Raw genomic sequence first — 19370 nt, forward strand, 5'->3', positions numbered from 1 at the left:
ATATTAAAATTTAGATTCTTTTATTTGAAAATTAGCTTGATGGTTTAGATTCTCTGTAAAAAAATTTGAAACAAATAACACCAGAAGAAAAGTGTAACTCGTGATTTTAAACAGACAACCTGTCTCCACTCTGTGGATTTACATGTAAAATGTAAAGCTGCTAAGAATAATTACAGACCAAGTTGATACTTTTACATTCTGAAACGGTGTTTCCAGAACCTCAGAAGGAAATGGAAATATAAATATTAATTCAGTATGCTGAATCTAAGAAGAAATGCCAGTGTGAAACAGGAATCCAATAATAAAAGAAGATACAAAATCAAATTTAAAATAAGTATCTGAAACTTTAGATTTTATTAAAATTCATTAAAAAAATTATTCCCCCCATTTTAGAAGCTGATTACTAGGAGAAGCAAAAGAAAAACTTTGACTTTTAAAAGAAAACAGCATTTGCCAAATGGGAAGCTTCAATATTGAGCTTCTTTGGCTTTAAAGGAAGTGCTACTAAACTGTCAGTGCAGAAAACTCACCCACTTTGTGTTTTATTAAGGCAGGGGAGGGCAATAAAACCCTGAAGCAGAGTAACTGTCTGCAAGTAATAGTAGTTCAAACTAATTATTAACTAATATTAAAAATTGCTTCACTATCTCCACATAAAAATGACATGCCTAGAAGACAAGAAAACATCACACTACTAAAATGTCTGCATGAATAAGCTTACTTCCTAATATGACAGCAAATTATTTGAAGGCACTTTAGCGCATGCAGTCAAATTTTAGATATTGGCATGATTTCCAGTAAAGCCTTCTCCAGACCTGAAAAGCCTCATGTCAAGTCAGCCTAGAATTTCAGCTGCAATTTACTCACATGATGACATTTTTCTGTTTCATACATTAAATTAATGTTTACAGAAAATGGGTCGAATTCTTCCATTTGGAGAGTTCAAATGCTGCTTAAAACACAGCAACTTTAAATTTCACATAACTGTATTTTTACACTCAACTTTCTTACTTTAACAAAATTTTTTATACATTATTGTACCTTTCAACAAATTATAAACTTTCTGGCTGCAGGCAGACTTATAAAAATTAACATGAATCCAAAATCTTGGAAGAGATTGGGATTGGTGGAATTATGAGATGCTGAAAACAGAGGTGAAAATAGAAGAGCCCTAAGGCATAATAACTACAGTTAATTCTAGGACTGCATTCTATGACTATAAGCTGTCTGAATCAATCAGACCTACATTTAATGTTAAAAATCCATCTGGTAAAGAAAAGTGATGTAATATCCAAATGATTAAACAATTTAAAATATTTTCATGAATTTTATCAATTGCTAGCAACTAATGTGGACATCACAAAATATCTTTTATGAAATGAAGCTAATATAAAATTAAATTTAGTAACCCATCACCTCAGCAATTATTATATTTTTCACAGTCATTTGCTTGCAAATCATCATAGTTATTACAGCTCTATTAGTCAGAAGCAGAAGTTATCTGTGAAATAATAGCAAAAAAGTCCCAGCACTGATTTGCACAGAGAAAATGCCATGGCTGTGCTGGGTTTGCTAAGTCACTGATCCTCCTCTCTGACAGTCTGACATTCCTCAATGCAACACAAGAAAAGAACACTTTTACAGATAGAAAATAAACTATTACTTCTTTGTGTTTGTATCAGTTACACAGGGCCTTCTGCAGGGATGAAGGAAGAGGATAAGGAACAAGGAAGAACGAAGATATTAAACTTTCAAAAAGTCAAGTTTATCTATAAATCTAACTAAAGACAAAATGAGAAAATTCAGTGGATCATATGTTTTCTGAAAAATATGCATGGCCTCAGTTTATATAACACCTTCCCAATGACTGTATGAAGGCCTTAGAAATTTTGATTTTTGTTGTCAAACTGCTACACCAGGCACCCACTAATTTACACTACCTGATTACTTTTCAGGGACTGACCTGGTTGCCTTCCAGGCAAAATAAGAATCTTGTCTGGAACTGACACAAATGAGAGGAGAATGTACTATACTCAGAATGAAAGAAAAGGTAGGGATGTAAACCAGCCATATCTATGCTTAATTTAGAGTTAACTGATTCACATCTCATTCCTAATTTTGTATCCTTGTGTACCTCATGCCTTCTGTTCAGATTTTCATGAATACATTATATATTTTTTGAAGCTATGCAACTGGCATTACACATACAAATATTCAAAAAATACAGCTAACTGCAAAGAGACAGATCTGGGCAAGATAAAAACAATCCACGCTTCCTACAGAAAGAAATGTCACTGACTCCACAAAAGAGCAAACCTAGCCAGAGGGAAGCAGTCTGCAATACATTTTCTAAGTGTTGTTAAGTAGTAGTATTATGACACAGAAGCATAGGAATTATTTTCATTTAAACCAATATACTAGAAAAAAAAATTAAAAATAATCTTAACCATAACAAGTAGACTGTATAATCAGACTTCCATTCTCAAGCTAATGGAGAAATTTTCCATGTCTCTACCTAGCTGTAAATACAGTTGACACCTGAAAACTTCACCTCACAACAGCTGGGTATTCAACAATCACAAAGTAAATAAGCTGATCATCTGAGTTTTAAACTTCCCAATTCCTCACTGATCTCAGACACAGTAATTTGTCCACGGGTAAAACTCTGCCTGTGCAGCAAAGCAGGGTAAACCTCAACAGAGAAGACCTCAAAGTATGAATCCTGATAAAGCCACTCCCAGGGTAGGATTTGGTTCACCCCACTTTCAGATATCAACAGGGTAGCTCCCACACCAGACCAGCTTCTAACCTCCCACTGAGGTTAGTGGAGATACAATCAATAGAGGCAACCCAGTCTAGGAAGCAACTTCATTTCAAACAAAGCATTTCTCAAGTGCCTGTCAATTAGAGGCAAGATACAGCTTCCTAAACATAGCAGTGTAAGTTGTCATGCCATAAAGTATGCAAAATATCTACCCAAAACAAACAGATTTGGTGTTGGATACACAGGAAGCCTGCATCTTTCTGAGGGCAGGTAAGATGCCCCACCAAGACTACAATGATACTAGAAACCTTTATTAAAGCCACTGATTCCTGCATTCCACTGTGCATTATCAGCAGACATCTAGCTCAGAAGGAGACATTTTTACTGCAGGCACCAAAAAAAGAAGTTAATTCTATTTTGGCAGCAGGAATCTAGAATCACCGTAAGTGGGTAATGCAATCTATCACTGACAAAGTTTTCAAGCTAATTAAGTAACCACCCCAGGTAATTTTCATTATCTAGGATTTCAAACCTTTCATTTAAATGAACAGAAAACTGTAGGCTTTTGTTAAGTATTTTAAAATAAATTCTAATCATTTTTGAAGACTGCTCTTCATCTAATATTATATTATGCAAGAACTATAAATGTCATCCAAAATCCTAGAGCAGCTCTTTGTGTGACCTCCAACACCTTCATTGCCTATTAGGACACCTAATCTAGGAAAAGAACTGTTACTTCTAGTTTCATTTATTAAAAAAAAAAAAAAAGAGGGAAACCCCTATACATGCAGCTCACGTACAAATAAAAATTACCCAATAACTAATGTGTTAGATGTGTCACTCTCTTGAATATTTGGGTATGTGACAGCACTAAGAACATTCCCTAATTATTCAATTTCTCAGCATGACATTAATAGTTACACAATAAAAATAATTAATAAATTCTCTTTTATCAGGTATTTTTAAGAGACTTTCAGGCAAATCCTTCTTGCTTTATACAAGCAGATAGCTAAATGTAATGGCATTACAGCCAGAATGTGTAGGATTAGAATGATTTGCTCTGGTTAATACACATCTGTAACATGCAGCATTCAAGCAGTATTCATTATTACATTTTGTTGCTTCTGTCATTCAGTGCCTCCTGTGCTAAGCTAAGCACATCACTTTAAGCAAAATTAAATAAATCTCCATTTTTTAAGGACAGAGAAAAAAATATTATTGAACTGGAAATACAGCTTCAGAGACCTCTGCAGTGAGAAGTAGAAGTTTCCACTCTGTTTTCAAGGTCACTTAGCACTACTAATCACTCAAACCACATAAAGCTTTCTTTGGCATATGAAATACATGTAATATTTCCTCTTTATTACAGACGAAGAAAAATCCATCTTTTTAATATGTTTCCTGAAGTATGCTCACATAAGGATATGCTACGTGACTGGAGACCAGAGTTGGAATCTTTTGGGAATACATATAAACATAAATTATCAGCATGAGTTTATGATACACCAGAAAGTACTTCCATAGTCCTTCTACTGATGACCACCAGCTATCGCATTTATTTATCTCCTTGTCTACAGATCCAAGGAGCTTTCAGACATTTACATCACAAACCTTCCTACAGGAGAAATGCTCATATTTTCTTCCTTGTGTGTTGCACTTACCCAGCCCTTTGGGAGTGATGCCACTGCTGTCAGCAGGATTGACCACCCAGTAGTAGTATTTCAGCGTGTGCATTAACTGCAGCACCGTGCCCACCCGGCGTATGGTGTTGTAGATCGTAGCAGTTCCAATGAATTCAGCTGACAGGTAGGTGTACAAAGATAGCTGCACCTGAGCAATGAAATATTTACCCACATAAATGCAAGCTCTGCATTAGCAACTTTAAATTGTAGGGGTCTTTCTAGAATAGACTTTGGATATGATTCAAAAAAACTGAAAAACTAATTACAACTCTGCTTAGGGCAGGGGCTGCACTGGCACCAAGGAATGATTTAAGTAAGGATAAACATATTGGCTTGCTTTCTATTCTGACTTTTTATACAAGTAGTATATATTTTCAGCTTTTAGGACAATGACGCTTTTCACTTTGGTTCACATATCTCAACTATGATTACTTAGGAAAAACAATTCATTTTTACTGGAGATGAACGATAACATGTTAGAGATTTTATCAAACTAGAATACATAGTTTGAATTTAAATGAGAGCTTACATTAATGTGTAACAAAAAACATTTTACCTGCAATTAAAAATACAAAATTTTATGCTTAATCTGCAGGAGAAACAATGTAATGCAATCACTGGAAATCACTGGGTTTCTTGAAACAGTCTTTTCATAGAATCAGACAGAACCTTAGGCAATAATTTAGGTGCTTTTAGGAAATTATAAAAGGCTTTGGAGTATATAGTTAAGCGGTGTACAGACTTCATGATCTAAAATCATTGCTATTACATGCTTATAAAACAAATCCAAAAGAGAAAAACCAAAAACCTAAGTAGAATGTTATAAAAGAATATAGGTATTTAATTTTGTTGTAGGAGAGTCATAACATTATCAAGTGTACCATTACCTTTGCAGGGGTATGTATCCAGATAGCAGGATTGAAAAGGATGTGATCACATAATTGCTTCAGAAGAGGTGCTCCATGAGATAATCCATCCAAATATTTTGCAAAGGACAAAAATTGTTCCAGAACTGCTCTGGTTATATGAACTCTAGATGACTGGGGGAAAATAATCAGAAAGAAAAAAGATAAAGAAAAAAATAATCTTTTTTAATATAATTACAGCAGAACTATGAAGCAGTATTTTCACCTGGCTCATCATTACTAAATACATTCAATTGCATGTTTTAATGTCATTGAATATGAAGGCAGTTTATACATTCTAACAATATTAATGGTCTTCCTAATGGCTATATTTAACAGGCTAAAATATTCATCAATATCTTTGTTTTTTGGTATTTTGCTTAGTTTGGTTTATTTTCATTTCATTAGAATCCAGTCAGGATCCTACATTTTACAGCACAATTCTTCAGAGCTTCATCTGAAGTCCTTATCTCCTCTTAAATTAGTGTCTTACTGAAATTTGGTGTCTCAGTGTGTGAACACACATTATTGGGAGACATGCTTTTATTTCTTAAACTTAAGTCGGTATTTGAAGGAGTTGGGTTCATGGTTTCCTCAAATTTCAGGATTCTTACAGTTTCATAGCATATGCCATGAAATCACTGTTGAGACCTGCTCCTAAGTAGTAACATGGCCCGGGAATTTGACAAACTTCTTTGTATACTAAATTAACAGATGAATAAATAGAAAAACCTCTAAAGATCCTTCTCTTTGCCTTCTCCAGAAAATGTGAAGCACTGGAACAGGCTGCTCAGGGAAGTGGTGGTATTTAGAACACGTGTTGATGTGGCAATGAGGGACAAGGTTTAGTGGTGGACTTGGCAGTTCTGTGTTAATAGTTGGACTCTATCTTAAAGGTCTTCTCTAAGCTAAATGATTCTGTGATTCTATTTTTCAATTATTTTTAATGCTGTCAGTACATTCTGGGAATATAGAGATTTATTATTTTTAGAACTGAAGTCTACTGTCAGTAATACAAGTTCAGCCTGGATGCTGAATTTCCTTTGGCTTGTACATGAAAATTCACAATAAATAATCTGCAGCTAATAAGAATAAAAATGCTGTTTGGAAGTTCAAGTAAAAAAAAAAGCTCTCTCTCTTCTCTGAAGTATTTGATTACATGCAAATGAACAACAGATCCAACAGATAATTTACAAATAATAAAATTGAGACTAGGAAACAAAGTGATGTTTTCCCACCATGTGTGCCAACTGAATATAAGCATATATTGAAAAAAGAGAATAAATCCTTTTCAGAAAACTGCAGCAAAGTAAACATAATGTAAAAAAACAGCCAGAAAGCAACATATGTTTTAAGAATTATGCTGTGATCAATAGAAATCCTTTAAATATTCACATGCCCAAGTCTAATTAACATAGTAGGTGTTAATTAGAAGAGCATGGAAACTTTTTTTTTTAAAAAATTCGTGTTGAACATTCTAAATGGATGTATTCCATGTGTATAAACCAAAATGCTCTATTCAGGAGAAAGCCCTCCATGAGGGCTCACCATCAGCCTGTGCAACTCATCAAACCAAAGCTAACAGCTTTGCAAATTCCTTCTTGGTATGGCACAAGAAAACCTACCCTTGAAAAAAAACCCAGCACCTTAGGTTAGTTCTTTGAAATTGTAAATCACACTTGCTTAGCAGTGAAAATGGTAGCACAGAAAATCTGCTTTTAGGTATCGAATGAAGGTATTTCCCTAGCACAAAGAACAAAGGGAACAGAATGAGAGAAACTACTTATCATTCTTCAAAATTCAGAATATTTTGGAAAGGTGATGTTATGATTCTTATCTTCTGCTTAAAAGATTGCTATGCTGACCTCATGGTAATAAAGTCCAGTAGTAGACATGCAAGAATGTCAAAGCCATGAACTTCAATCGTGGGACCATCACTATTTTAGTATAGCTGACAGTAGTTTGCTCAGATTATTTAGATTATTAAACCTCAGTAAGAGGGTGTCATGAGGCAAGAAGGCAGGTGCTGTTCATCAGACAACTGAACCTCAGGTTTGAGATAACTCATCATGCCTGAAAACAAGCAAGTACAGGGAATGCCCCTTGCAGGGAATGCCCCCCCTCCCCCCTCCAATTTTAGATTTTTTTCAGAAATTAAATTTTGTTACCGTTGTTCTTCTTCAAAACACAGGGCAACTATTTTAACAATTTCAGAATTGTCACAGAAGATTAATTTAACTTTTATTAACCTACACATTTGCACACAAAAAATAATCTCAGTTATGATATTTCTGCTATGTTTGTACAAACCAGAAACAAGAGAACTTTCCTATGAAAGTTTGGGGGACAGAAAGTGAAGAAATGAAAATACGTTAAAGTGATTCACAAACAGATCTGAAGTAAAAACATAAATAAGAGAACATAACCACCTTGAGAAAATTGATTCTTTGAATACTGGTATATAAGAGGATGAGGAAGATGAAGAGTCCCCTGTAGACCACTTATAAAATATTTTTAATTTGCAATGTATGTCCCAAATATATTTTATTCTACCAGACATTTGAGCCAAGTGATTGAAAGTACCACAATGACAGGAGAAATACCAAGATCAAAGATAAAAATCCTCCAAACATACCTTTTCAAGGAGATAGCCAATGACTAGAAAGCCTTTTCCACCAAGCATTTGTTCTTGCATGGCTACTGAACTCTTAAGAAGCTCAACCAAGAAAGCCAATAGGGTAGCACTGCATGTAAAGAATAAGATTTTTTTCAGATTAAAATTGTTGCTTTCTCAATAATCATCAGCTATTAAGTGATTAGAAATAGGCTTAAGGTGGTGAACAATTCCTTAAGAGAATACAAATCTTATTTTTCCTGTTGGAAAATTTCTGCAGTGATTTTTCACGTTACAGTGGTAGGAGTGGGACTCCAGAGGTTACAGGGAAATCACCCACAGCCCATCCCAGCAGTATCTTTAAGTGAAGTGTTTAGAAAGCACAAGGAAGAAAAGTGTTCAGAAAAGGTTACAGTATAGATACATAAGAGATATGAAAGACTTCAGGGGATGGAACCAGCAAGAAAGTGAAACTATGTTAGGAAAACCAGTAGTGGAAATGTATGACACATCAATTCACCACAGGGAAAATAAATCATAATTGACTCTTGGGCGATGAGAGTAAAATAAAAATACACTCATCTGTTGCTGAAAAACCAAGAGGAAAGAGAGAAAGGGGAAAAAAAAAAAAGAGTGACAGGAAAGAAGCATTTAAAATTACTTTTCAAATATCTCAAAAAGGTAGATGACAGAATGTATTGTATGTCTTTTCTAAAGATTAAATGTAACAGTTCCCAGCTGTACAAACAAGTGTCTGCACCCATGAAAGTTCTCATATAGGTAGTAGGCACAGGCAAGAGTGAAAACTGTGGGTTTTGCAGGTATGAAAAAGGGACTTAAAGAAAATATCCAACCTGCATTTGATACATTTCAACTTTACTTACAGTATCTAGTCATCTAAAGGTTCACATGCTCTTCAAATAGAATCTCTTACTTTGAAATAAATGTTGAGATTGGTTAATCCATGCCAGCACCAAAAAATAATCAAAGTGCTGAGGAAGACAAGATTTATTCTGTTTGTTGAGTAAGGCTGCCATGTGAAAGAACACAGAGTAGCCAAAGTACATGCTGGGAACACGAAATAGTGCCTTGTCTTTCTTCATTGTTGAATGGTCATAATAATCCATCTAAAAATCACATACAGACTGCTCCACAGAGTGTCAGCAATAAAAGAATACAGATAATATCCATTTACAGTACTCCAAAGCTTTTATCAAAACAGCCTTTCAAACTGTCACATCAACTTCAAACCAGATTACATGCATCAATTTTTTCTTACCCCAACCAAAAGTTTCTACTGTATTTGTCATCTAAAATAAGAATCTAATCATTTTTACTACATGAAAATCCATAGGCAGCTCACATTAAGTGTTGAAGATTTAAATTTAGATTTCTTCAATAATAAAAGAGGTGAAAGAAAATTCCATTCAGATTGGTCATGCTTACTACTATACTCTGTGAGTAACCTTATGACCAAAGACAAAAAGCCATTATGCATAAAGTCAAACAGCATACATCTTTGCAGAATTAGAATTCCAATTACAATAGCAAATACTGTTAATATTATATTGAAATGTTAAAAATTATTCTTAAAATGGATTTTAAGGATTTTTGTACCATATACAGATTTAAGTTCATTTTCTATTCTCAGAAGTACTTTGTCAAAAGCCTTTATATTTATATCACAGTTTACTTTTCATTCTATGAATTTAGATGTAAACTCATGGGCTAAAGTTATTCTTATCTCATACCAATACAATCTCTATACAACTGTTGGAAATTCTGATAGACTCTGAATGTAAGTTGTAAGACACACTGACACCCCAACAATAAACGGTTTTTCCCTCTTTCCCTCTATTAAAGCACACATAAACTACAAGTCAACTCAGAAATCATAAGTGACCAGTTTGTACCTAACCCTGCCACAGACACAGAAACAGACAAGCTGGTTCTATGTAAGAAAGACTGACTTAAAAAATGCGTAGTAATTCACATTGTAGCAAGCACCAAAATATCTCTTAGATATTAACCACCTTTATGCTGGCTATGGCTGAACTAATTAATCCTGCCTGCCCGTATTACTTCTGCACAGAGCTACCTTAGCTGCTACTGCAGTGTGATGCCCGTGTTTCTAGTTTAGGAAAATGTATTAATTTAGGCAATGCCTTTGTGAATGAGCTATGCTTTCACTTAATTCCAAAATGGCTTTTAACATCTATTGATCCAGACACATAAAGATACCTCAATCCAGCTCTGCAGATTCAGCTCAGGTCTGCAGGCAGTAACTCTAACTTCTAATCCTTCTACATTATCCAAGATTGCCACCATAAATAATAGAGTTGGCTGCAGTATACAGTAATTCAAATCTTGGGATAGCACACATGAATGCATCATTACACCTTCAAGAACATTAAAAAAAATCCAAGTACCAGTAAATGCAGCAGTTACAGAGAACCATCTGTCAGGCACATAGAGGTGCAATGAAGTTTGAGAGGAATACTGTATAGAACCACATTATTGATAAAAATTAACATAATAATTGAATATAACTAGCAGTTTGCCCACATTATTATGCAGGAAATTAAGTAAGTAAAATATTGGTAATATTTTAACTCAGAGAAGAACTATAGAGTAGAGATGGAAGTTTTAAAATTCTCACTGCATGTACAGTACTGAGGGTATTTCCACCTGAAAATTATCAGAGAACAGACTACATGCTGTCTGTGGGGTTGGGGGCTATTTTTTGGGGTTTTTTTTTTGGGAAGGCGGTGGGGAATTGCATGGTATTTATGGTTGGGTTTTGTTTTGTGGACTTCTTCTCTCAGAGAGCTTGCTTAGACTTCTTTTAGGTAAAATTTTTTTTTTGGAGGAGGAGGGGGGAATTAAAGTGCACTAAGTAACTGCTGTTGCACACAACACTGGTTCCACATGTAATGGTTTTCTCCTGACGTATTATGCCAGGGAGTATCTGATCTGGTTGAATTCTCAGATAAACTTTCCCAGCCTCTTCAAAACTTCTCTTTCCCCACATTTTCAGACTGACCTCAAAGAAATGTGTATCTAGATATAAAAAATCCATACTGAAGAAATGTATTTTTCTCCTCAATATTGCATTCTAAGAATTTAATCTGCCTAATTTGGAGGGCTGTATCCAGAACTTGCAACAACTTCTAGGGATACTCAATTTATTTTTTCACCTTGGCAGCTGAACACAAACCTAAAGATTTGAAATATTAATATATTTATCAACAGAAACAGGTTGCCAAAACCATTCTTTTAAAAAGGTTGTTGACAATAGAGGGAAAATAATATTAATGAGAAGACTAAGTTGAACTATTTTTCAAACAGAATTTAACAAACTTACCAGCGACTAACATACATCAGATTGCTGCACCATAATTGACATTACACATTAAACTTGAAAAATTCTGTGCACTGCCACACAAAATTTCTCTCCATTCTTTCCTACTTTCAACACTCCTAGATATAAAGGATACTTCAGCCCATCCCTACATCTCTTCCATATCATGCCCTTCCTAGAACACATCAGTTTGTCTGCAGTAGAGCCAAGACACAGATAGAAAGTGAAACTATATATGTCAACCAACACTAAATCAGAGAACTATGATAATTACTGAAAATACAACGGACTTTTGGGGGAAAAAAAATCCAGTAATTTTCCATTATTAAGAAGCAGGAGAAAAAAAGGTGATAGACCAAAGCATGATGATGCAGTACCTCCAGTGGTTATGATACTGTTTAGAAGTACCTAAGGAGTCAGTAATTTGCACAGTTAGGATAAAAGTGAAATTTGCCTTGGCTTTTTGTTTGTTTTTTTTTTGTTGTTACACTTCTTTTTTATTTTTAAACCATTACACAGACCAGTTTCTCTAGACTCCTCATTCCCATAATATTTTTCTCTGTCAATAATGCCTTAATACAAGTTTCATCTTCGTTCATGTATTACAAAGTTATTTGTACAAATTACCTTTACAAAAGGCACCTTTAGCTAAGGTAGGCATGTTGCTTTGGAGATCTAAGTATGATTATTAATTACAGATAATTTAACTTGAAGAGTCTATAAAAAAGAGAATAATACATTTATTTGTTTTGTCTGATTCTCTTTGGGAAAGAATCCTTTATAAAGATAAAATATCCTTTATTTGTATTTTCAGCTTCTCCAAACTAATACAAAAAGATTGTATGAATATCTCCATCACAGGTGTTTAGTATGATAACTATTGAAAATTAATCATAGCATAAACAGATAAAGCAGTATGAAGGAAAATCATTCACCAACAATATATGTTTCCATGGCCTACAGCTATGGCAGCTCTCAAAAGTGCTTCCTTAGCTTCCAGTTTAAATATGTTTTTTAGTTTCTGTAAGCTTGTTGAAGAGAAATGCGAAGTGATTTCTTTCTTATGCCTTTTCAATTGTTTTCTCATAACATGTGGTGAAGCTAATAAGACAACTAATCAGGTTTCATTCAAAAACATGAGTCAGCTGAAAAGGTGTTGAGTGAGAGAATTAGAGAAGCAAGTCACCTCTGCTTACAGGCAAAACATTTTGTGACACAGACTCCAGTAGTAAATCAGCCAGCCTTAACAGTCCCTGGATCTTCTGGAGTATGCAGAGGTACAGCAGTTCAGGAGTTTACAACAGATTTCTACTACTTGTTGCAATGGTTGGATTTTCATTATAAACCCTTGTCCAGGCAGACTGATTAGGCAAATCACATTCTGGCTGTCACAACTTGGGAAAATTCAAGCAACTGATTTTATCTGAGCACAGCTAGGTCACACTAGTGATGTGGAATTTGAAGAGCAATATCCAGCATTCTTTCCTTCAAAACAGAGAGGGAGAGGGTTACCAGCACTCAACAATGCAAATTCTGAATTTTACACTGGAGGCTGGACTGGGACCTCGGCTTTCCATGAGAGGCACAAAGGCAAATACAAAAACCTCAGGAAGGATTACTTCCAGACCTACTCTCAAATTTGAAATACCTGTGCCAGCTATGACAAGAAAATTATCGAAAGACAGGATGAGAGGACAGGTTAAGAAGGTAGGATACCACATGGCATTCATCTTGTTTGCTGCCATAATCGTAAAGATTAATTCAATTAAACTGAAGACATCAATAAAAATTATTTGACACTCACATATTTTTCATATTAAGTGAATAAATAAAATCAATACATCAAACTAATTCCTGTCAAGGTGGGTTGTTTCTGTAGAAATTGATGGGAAACCTGCCTATTTCTTATCAAACAATAAATCTTTAAAAAGTAGATGCGCCATTACACCTATCTTACTTATGAAATATAGATAATTTTTAATGTTTAGATGATGAGGTTTTGGGTTCCGTCAATAAAGTTGTTCTAATATTAAAAAATCCAAACAAAAAATTAAATAATTGAAAACCCTGAGCTTTTTAAACGGAGTTTGATATTTGCAGGATAGAAAGAGATGAGAAGGATTCAGAAAAGGAGTAGAACTGGGAAAGCCCTCTGCTGTTACACTTTCATAGGTATAACTCAGCATCAGATACATAAGGAGAGACAATAATCTAATAAACAAGGGGGAATGAGGAAAGGACTCATTAAATGCACCACTTCCCTTATTCCACTCCTCAAATGATCCTTTTCATGTTTAGCATTCTTTCCCCATTAGCTCCTTTCATTGATCCCAAAAATATTTTGTTCTTTTATTTGCCTACTTACTTTTTCACTTCCAGAATTATTTTTCTTGTTACTTATATCCTATTAAGTAACATATGAGAAAATAATGCACAGACACCAAAACCTATAAACATATAAATACATCTCATCAAGCAGCCATTTGCTTAAACTTTTTTCAATATGTTCTTGAGTTAGAATCACATCCTCTTGCATTATTCATTTGTACAATCATATAGCACAATGAATTACAGATCTCTTTTTAGAATATAATCTAATTATAGAAAAAATGCATTGACTTATTCAAGAAGAATTTTTTTCCAACTTACAGTTCAACTAACTCCAGAAATGTTCTGTACATTTTCAATTAAACATTATGAATGTTCTCACACACGCTGGGTAGACCGCACACTTGGGAAGAATTAGTCTTTATCTCAACTTCTAAAACTTACATTAGTTCTTCATTTTTAAACAGTTTCAGTTATTGCTTTGTCATCTGTTACAGATTCAGCTCCTTAATGAATTTAACATACATTTTATTTCTATGTGGAGACACATATTCACATAACCTTCCTTAGACTAGAATAAAGCATTTTAGTCTTCTGCTTTGCCAGTAAATAAAAACATGCAGTGATTTTTTTTTCCCAAGCTTATTTCAAACCAAGCATTTATTTTTCTATTTCCCTTACTTTACAATGCTTCAATGCAAAGTACATCCTGCAAAAGAGACTTAAATAAATAATTTTTCCACAGTAACCAATACACAACCAGCTTTTCTGTCTTCCAAATTTGTTGGCAATTTTAGTATTAGTTAATCGTTTTTTTCAGTTAACTCTTTTTTAACTGAACTACCTAATGCAATAAGAAACATTCTGAATAATTATTAGAAGAATATTATAAGCAGGAAAATAAGCCATGTGCTTGGCATTATGCACCTGTTTTGTCACCTAATTCAAATAGAAAAGCCAGCTTATCTTGACCCTAAACACTGCTTTCTAGCAGGCTTTGGTTACAAATAATCCTCCAGGGAAACACCGTACCAGTTGTTCAGCGTTATCCTTTCAGATTTGTTACACTCAAAGATTTAGGCCAAAAATTTTTCTGGAGAAGTTTAGTTATCCTGTGCTGCTCGACAGGTGCCTGCCATAATGAGCACGTGGCAAGAGATCTTTTTAAAAATAACCATAGCTGAGCTAAGTTTTAGAAAAGATTCACCGTGCCTAGAGATATTTAAAAGATGTGCAGGTGTGGCATTTAGGGATGTGGCTGAGTGGTGGACTTTGCAGTCCCAGGTTAATGGTTGGGGCTCCATGAACTTAGAGGTCTTTTCCTAAAGGATTCTATGATTCTAAGTCAGCATGGGTATTAACAGACTCTTAGGTAGTCTTTTTCAACATCTCTTTTTCAGCATCTGTTTTTTAACATCTAAGAAGAATTTTCAACTTAGAGATGTCTTCCATAGTACCATGGGAGAAACTTCATGGGTCCCAGCTTAAAATTCCCTTGTTGTTATATTCTCAGTCACTATTGCAATTGTAATATGGTCACAAAATGCCAGATCATAGCTCTATGACATCCTCACTGCATATTAATCAATTTCTGAATGCTATGAAATATGAATTCAAATGACACAGATTTTGAAAAGGTAGACAAGACTGCACTCTCAAATAAAATCATATTGAGTTGGGTGAACTGTCATAAAACTACCCTTAAAAACTCTGGAGTGATTTGAATTAATTATTTAATCTCATCAGTTTTGTACAGTAAACTACCTTTAAAAAAAATAATAATTTTTTAAAGGAAAAAAGGGTAAAATGTAGAAGAAATTAGAGAACATGCCCACAAAAAAAGAGGAAAAATGTTGTAAGCTTAATTTAATTTCAGTCTTGGTTAAAAGAAGCTTACCAAACTGTTGTTTCCACCTGACTGTCGTGCAGCTGTCGATTGTCTAGTTGGGCAAAGAGAGGAAAAAGAACCTGGATCCCTCCAATGGAATGAATTGCGCTGTGAATGGAGTGGGTAACAATAGCTTTCACATCCTAAAGACATAAAATAAAGGAAAAATTACAATTAATTTCAATTTTAAAGGACAGTTAAAAACATAACTTTGAAGCACTTTAACACCAGATTGAGTGCAGGCTTTTAAAAATTTTGTTTCAATACTTATACTTCAATTATAATGACTATATTTAAAGGCAAACATTAAACAGAAAATTTTCAGTAACCTGGGTAACTGTGCCCTATAGTATGAAGTCTTTATTTCTTATGGAACATTTTTTTTCCTTGCTTTAGAAAGGGACCAAAGAAAGAACAGTTCAAGTGAAAGTTATATTAAGAGACGACAGAGCACAAAAGAACAATCTCTGTACAGTAGCAGACAAATCCTCTGTGTGATGTTCAGCCAACAGTAATCACAGAACATCAGCTTAGCAGCACCAACCTGAAGCATGAGAGCATGGGGGGAGTGTACAAAAATGGAAGGATTCTCCTTTGGTGAGGATTCAAGGCATAGCTGAGCATCAGTGGCCTTCGCGTTATAGGTAAAAGCAATGCTGCTTGCGAGTTTCCCGTCGTACAGCACTTGTTTATGGTGCTCAGCCAGATGAATGTCACTCTCGGATTTGAATTTGAATGTGCTCTGAAAAAAAACCCAAAAGTTTTACAAAGTAATTAATTCAGACAAATTCCTTCCCACAAAATATGCAAAAACTACATTGGACTTGAGAGAGAATAAATAAACTACTAAACTTTGCTTGCATTTATCAGTAGTCTAATACTACTGAACAATGAGATAAATTTGTTTCTATTTAGTCTACACCACATCAATGTGTCAACACATTATTTGATATTTTATGTATTATCTCTCCTTTCAGTATCAGTGTTTACAAGTTTCAGAAGTAGCTATCTTAAAAAAACATACATCAACCATAAATATGTTAAAATAAAATTTAAGCATAAAACACATTAAAAATAAAGAAAAAATTTAATGTTCTGCATTTTAGTTCATATGAGCTCACTCAAATTAGCTATACCATGTTGATTAAAGGAATAGTTATTTTTGAGCAACATTAAAAACCATGCTTCATTAACAGAGAGGAGTATACACAAATGAGCCACTTAAAATCCAAAATAAATCATAAATGCCACATTTTGCATTAATTATTTGCAAATTCAGAGCTTTTCCAAGGAAGACTGAAAATGAACATATCATGATTCATATCTGATCTAAAATTAAGTTTTTTGGCAGCACTGAAAAAGCAACAAAGCACAAGAAGATAGATTTCTATCTTTCTGCAAAGCGCTGTCAGATTTACTTGGCATATAAAAATTGCTTATAACAATCATTTAACAGTGGCAAAAAGACAGTAGTAACACAGTAACACAGTACAGCGCTGTACTGATACAAGGAAAGCAAATTTATTAGAAATGACCATAATTTTATTGCAGATGAAGATATATATATATGTGTGTGTGTGTATATACATATATAAAATATTACTGCTAAAATATTTTCTGAGTTTAAAATAATTTATTTCTGAGATTATACATGAATCATTTCCCTTGCTTTCACTGTGCACAGTGATCACAATTCTCTTTGTTCCTTTGGTCCTACCAAATATCCCCTTTCTCTAAAACTATTGGAAGTATAAGCACTGGGGGTTTTTTTTAATCCATGCTAGAATTAAAACAGGCAACTTATAAGTTATTGGCTTCTCTTTCCAAACAAATTAGACGTTGCTAGTATTGATGTAACTCCATAAACCCCATCCAGCCCTTTCAGAGCTCTCAGGGCTGCTGGAAACCCTGAAAAAAAATCTTTTGGTTACAGCCAAACAGTGGGAAAGTGCATCTGCTCACTGACTGACACAGCAACAAAAGGACCAGCACCCCTTTATGTGTGGGCCATAAGCTGAGCAGGCTGGTGACCTGACTGGAGCTGCTGGAGAGCCCTTGGAGCACATCTGTCCCAACCTTGCACTGTCCCAGCCTTGGTGATGTCCGGCAGAAGGGAGGCTGCAATGCTGAAAAGGTACCAGACACAGGTACCATAACAGAAACCACAAGCAGGAAGGGCAAATGCATGTAAATGGCAAGTCTGTGGTTCAGTCTGTGTTTGACAAGGAAGGATAATATCTTCAGCTACACTGGGAAGGATGATGCTAGTAGGTGAAGGAAGGTGTTACTTCCCTTCTACTTAGCATTGGTGAGGCCACACCTGGAGTTCTGGGCTCGCACAGGGAGCCAGTTCTTACTGGAAAGAGTGCAGTGAAGGGCCACTAAATATGAAGGGATGGAAGCATCTCTCATATGAGGCAAGGCTGAGAGAGTTCAGACTCTTCAAACTGCAGAAAAGCAGCAGCAGAGGGGATCTCATACACAAATAACAGAAGGGAGGTTATAAAGAGGACGGAGTCAGACTCTTCTCAGTGGTGCCCAGTGGCAGGACACAAGTCAATGGGCAAAACTGGAACAAAGAAGGCTCCCTCTGAGCATCAGAAAGCATTTTTTCACTGAGAAACTGAGAAGCTGCCCAGCAAGGTGATAGTCTTGGGACTTAGTAAAAAATGTCAGGAGACAGTCCCAGGCAACTGGATCTAGGCAACTCTTTTTAATCAGGGAGGACCAGAGGACATCCAGGTTCCAGTTGCTTCCTACATCTTCAGCCACTCTGTGATTCTGTGATTTGCATTTGGGTTAGGAGTCTGTTTTGTAGGGAAACTCCCAGTGGTCCCCCCTTACTACTCTGTTCAAACTGCAAAGCTGTTCAGAACCAAAGAGACTTCTTTCAGGCTGAAGCTCAAATATCCTGCAATTGGTGATATTATTTCAGCTCAAAGGATCAGACTACAACCAATTCAAAGTAAAAACACCACTGTAACACAGAGTGAGTATTCAGTCCGCAGCACTAAATCATTTAATATAGAAATGTGTTCCTATTGTGCTATTGAAGTAGAAATGCCCAAGGAAGGAATATTATGCTTAGAACTTGAGAGCTGGCTCTCTGTTGATATGGCTGCCTACATCTCACTTATCAGGAAATGACTGCTACAGATTACAGAGTTGTCCTGTGGAAGGTAACATTTAACCTCAGAGGGCATTTGAACTATACATAGAAATCTTTGTGCACTTTCTGCAGAGGAAAAACAATTTAGTGATTTCACTGATTTCCAAAGACATCTACATGATGCTTATACATTTTTTCAATGTTTTATCACATGAAAACACTTATTACCCTGAAAATATTTCATGCCTCTCAGCTTTTTCAGATTCCAAAATGCATATATTGAGTTTTTCATAACTTTGCTATTTAATTAAGTCAAGGTGTTTCAACACAACATCTTATAATTTCATTACTATGAAATCTTGCAGTGTTCTAAACTGCTTAAGTTAAATCAATTTTATATACAAATTCTGATGTTATTCTACCTCCTCGTTGGCAGTGTTTAATATGCTGCAAGAATTTGAGATCACCATTTGAAAGTCAAACACAAATAAGTTGTGAATGAGCACAATACTGCCTCACACTTTTTGCAGAAAAAACAAGAATTAAAGGAATATTCTGCCATTAAAACCCAACAAAAGTGATCATAAATTGAAAATTCTGGTCTCCTAATCTAAAAGATTATTGTAACAGAACGTAAAGAGAGGCCAAAAATTCTGATATATGATACTACCTTATTACTAGCATTGATCCACAGGAAGAGAAAAGAAATTCAGTATATG

General features: G+C 35.0%; 1 protein-coding gene across 1 annotated transcript in view; it reads right to left on the reverse strand.

Annotated features, from left to right (window-relative positions):
* The window catches only part of NBEA (neurobeachin), a gene marked incomplete at its 5' end in the record, with an annotated part of 454102 nt that overhangs the window by 326583 nt on the left and 108149 nt on the right, over positions 1 to 19370 (reverse strand). Inside the window, 5 exons of the mRNA XM_084201080.1 lie at positions 4426 to 4594; positions 5334 to 5486; positions 7987 to 8095; positions 15552 to 15685; positions 16087 to 16284. Of these exons, the coding sequence (XP_084057206.1) occupies positions 4426 to 4594; positions 5334 to 5486; positions 7987 to 8095; positions 15552 to 15685; positions 16087 to 16284 (763 nt within the window). The remainder of the gene's footprint in view (positions 1 to 4425; positions 4595 to 5333; positions 5487 to 7986; positions 8096 to 15551; positions 15686 to 16086; positions 16285 to 19370) is intronic.

Source organism: Fringilla coelebs (assembly GCF_963513975.1).
Source record: "Fringilla coelebs genome assembly, chromosome: 2".
Taxonomy (NCBI): Eukaryota; Metazoa; Chordata; class Aves; order Passeriformes; family Fringillidae; genus Fringilla; species Fringilla coelebs.